The sequence below is a fragment of the Haplochromis burtoni genome, unplaced genomic scaffold, assembly GCF_018398535.1.
Source record: "Haplochromis burtoni strain Fernald_Lab_line unplaced genomic scaffold, NCSU_Asbu1 Contig_55, whole genome shotgun sequence".
NCBI lineage: Eukaryota > Metazoa > Chordata > Actinopteri > Cichliformes > Cichlidae > Haplochromis > Haplochromis burtoni.
In genome coordinates this window covers 377,603-379,865 of record NW_024582416.1, presented here as the reverse complement: position 1 = coordinate 379,865, position 2,263 = coordinate 377,603, and the positions used below count along the sequence as shown (strand labels likewise).

Below are 2,263 nucleotides of genomic sequence, written 5' to 3'. Positions count from 1 at the left end.
TGCTTGTAGATCTGTCAGATGAAGAAGCTCTCAGAGAGACGCGTGTCAGAGACGGGAGGTTTGGACACTGATGCAAAGGGAAAGGAGAGAAAGTCTGATATTTGTGAGCACGGCTAAAAACAAACTTCTAATTGTTGAGGCTTCTCTTAATTAGAAGTGTTTACCAAAACTCTTCTCGTGTCAAGTCTCGATGTCACTTCAGGGTTTTCCTGATTTTCCTGTCGTAGAATCTTATTCTTGGCCTATTTGTGCAGATGCTTAGTATGCGAGCTAATCTGTGCCGCTGTAATAATTTATGAGACATTAAGCCAGAGACAACATTTGTAGACGTGTTGATTCATCCAAAGCATTTTATTTAGCAAACTAATGATAATAACTTGGCCGCTGCAACAAGCGTCGAAAACTGGAAGTCTCCTCGAGCGCGTGTCGACGAGAATTAGAAAGTAGACGTGTCAAAAGTTGCATAAGTAATAGCTCTGTGTTAGAGCGCATTAGAGTGACAGCTGTTTTCTATTTTGGCTTCAGTCAATGCAGATAACAGTATTAGCAGCGGATTCTCTTAGGAATAGCTTTCATTTGAACTTGAATCGCACTAATGGCTCTAACTAAATGCTGTTATGATTTATTGATGACGTGATACTCTGAGGTGGATTCGTTTACCTCCATGGCCCATTGTTATTCCCATTCCTTCTCCCTCTTAAATCTTTTTCCATTCCTCTGCCTTTGTCTCTCTGTTTCTCCTCTCTCCGTTATTCTTTTCTGCAGAATGTAAATCCCACCGTGGCCCAAGACTGGGTATCAGGACTCCAGAGGCTGATACTGAAGAAGGAGGAGGAGATCAGGGCAGCTGACCGGTGTAGGATCCAGCTCCAGCTGCCTGGCAAACAAGACAAGTTTGTGCTTTTCTCACATTTTTAGCTTCAGGCTTCAATGTCTCGATCCTCCTCACCCCCCCAGGAGTTCATGTTTATCCTAGGTTTGCCTTTATCCCCCTTTACCCTGCTTTCCCCCGTTTGGATAAACAGGTTTCTGCACCAGCTCTAATCTGAGGCATGAATCACAGCAGTGGAAATGTGCATCAGTGCTGGCAGTCACAGTCTGCCCAGCTGCTGCTGAATACAAACGCTCATGTCATACGTCTACACGCCGTCTTATAGTCTGCACTTGGCCTCCCAAGGGTGCACCTTGTTTTGGCTTTTTCACATTCCCTGTGAGCGTAACTGTTTTCTGGCTCGCCCTCTCGCTTTCTCCCGACTACATTTAGCCGGTGAGATTATCCATGGGTATGTTTGGAAAGGCAGCTGTAGCTCTCTAATCCCTCCCCTCGTTTCTCAGAAACACGTCTCAGCATCAGGCACTGACAGCAGTGAGCCCTCCACCCGCACACAGCAAGAATATATATAAATGTATAATGTGCGCACCAGATCCTTACAGAAGTGAGCATTGGTATTGATTTCCACTGCGTTCCTCTCGCTCTGTCCTCGTGTCAGCGCTCGGTAATCAGGCAGACGTCGTTCAAGCCTGACGCGGGCCTTCTCCTGTGATGCAGGCGGTGTTTAAGTGCAGTGCTTCTGCTCAGTCGCTCTGTTTGCAGGAATATTCAAACATTAAAGTGCTGCTTAGAGGAATGTAAATGCACGTGATCGAGGACAATCTCGTTAAAACATCTCTGAAGGTTTTTGGGCACAAATCGGATGTTATCTTGTTATCTCTGTCTGCAGACCGACACTTTAACATCTTCCTTTTTTTCATCGGCTGCTCCCTTTAGGGGTCGCCACAGAGCATCAACTTCCTCCATCTCACCCCGGCCCTACCATCCTCCTCTGTCACACCACCCCTCTGCATGTCCTCCTTCACTACATCCATCATCCTCCTCTGAGGTCTTCCTCTTTTCTTCCTGCCTGCAGCTCCGTCTTCATCATCCCTGTCAAATACATCCACCCTTCTCCCTCTGCACATGTCCGAACCTGAGCCAACTGCTGTTGGGATTTGACGCTATGTAAATAAAATTGAAAAAATCGAGTAATAATTTTTTTATTCATGCGTGTTTTGGTCGTCTCTGTTTGCAGGGTGGGGAAGCCAACCTACTTCAGTGCAGTGTTCAATACCCTCAGCCCAGCCATCAAACAGTCATGGATCAGCAACTTGCAGATGGCGAAGCTGGCTCTCGGTACAGTACACCTGCTCTCTCTTACTTTTTTATTCTTTCTGCATCTATACATGATGATCATTCTTTTTATTAATCGTAAATATTAGATATGCA

At 45.7% G+C, this 2,263-nt stretch overlaps 1 protein-coding gene across 3 annotated transcripts in view; it reads left to right on the top strand.

Annotated features, from left to right (window-relative positions):
* The window catches only part of arhgef10 (Rho guanine nucleotide exchange factor (GEF) 10), a 46,375-nt gene that overhangs the window by 26,614 nt on the left and 17,498 nt on the right, over positions 1-2,263 (top strand). For all 3 annotated transcript variants that reach the window (XM_014333601.2, XM_005922385.3, XM_005922382.3), the window contains 2 exons: positions 766-893; positions 2,070-2,170. In XM_014333601.2, coding sequence (XP_014189087.1) covers positions 766-893; positions 2,070-2,170 — 229 coding nt within the window. The remainder of the gene's footprint in view (positions 1-765; positions 894-2,069; positions 2,171-2,263) is intronic.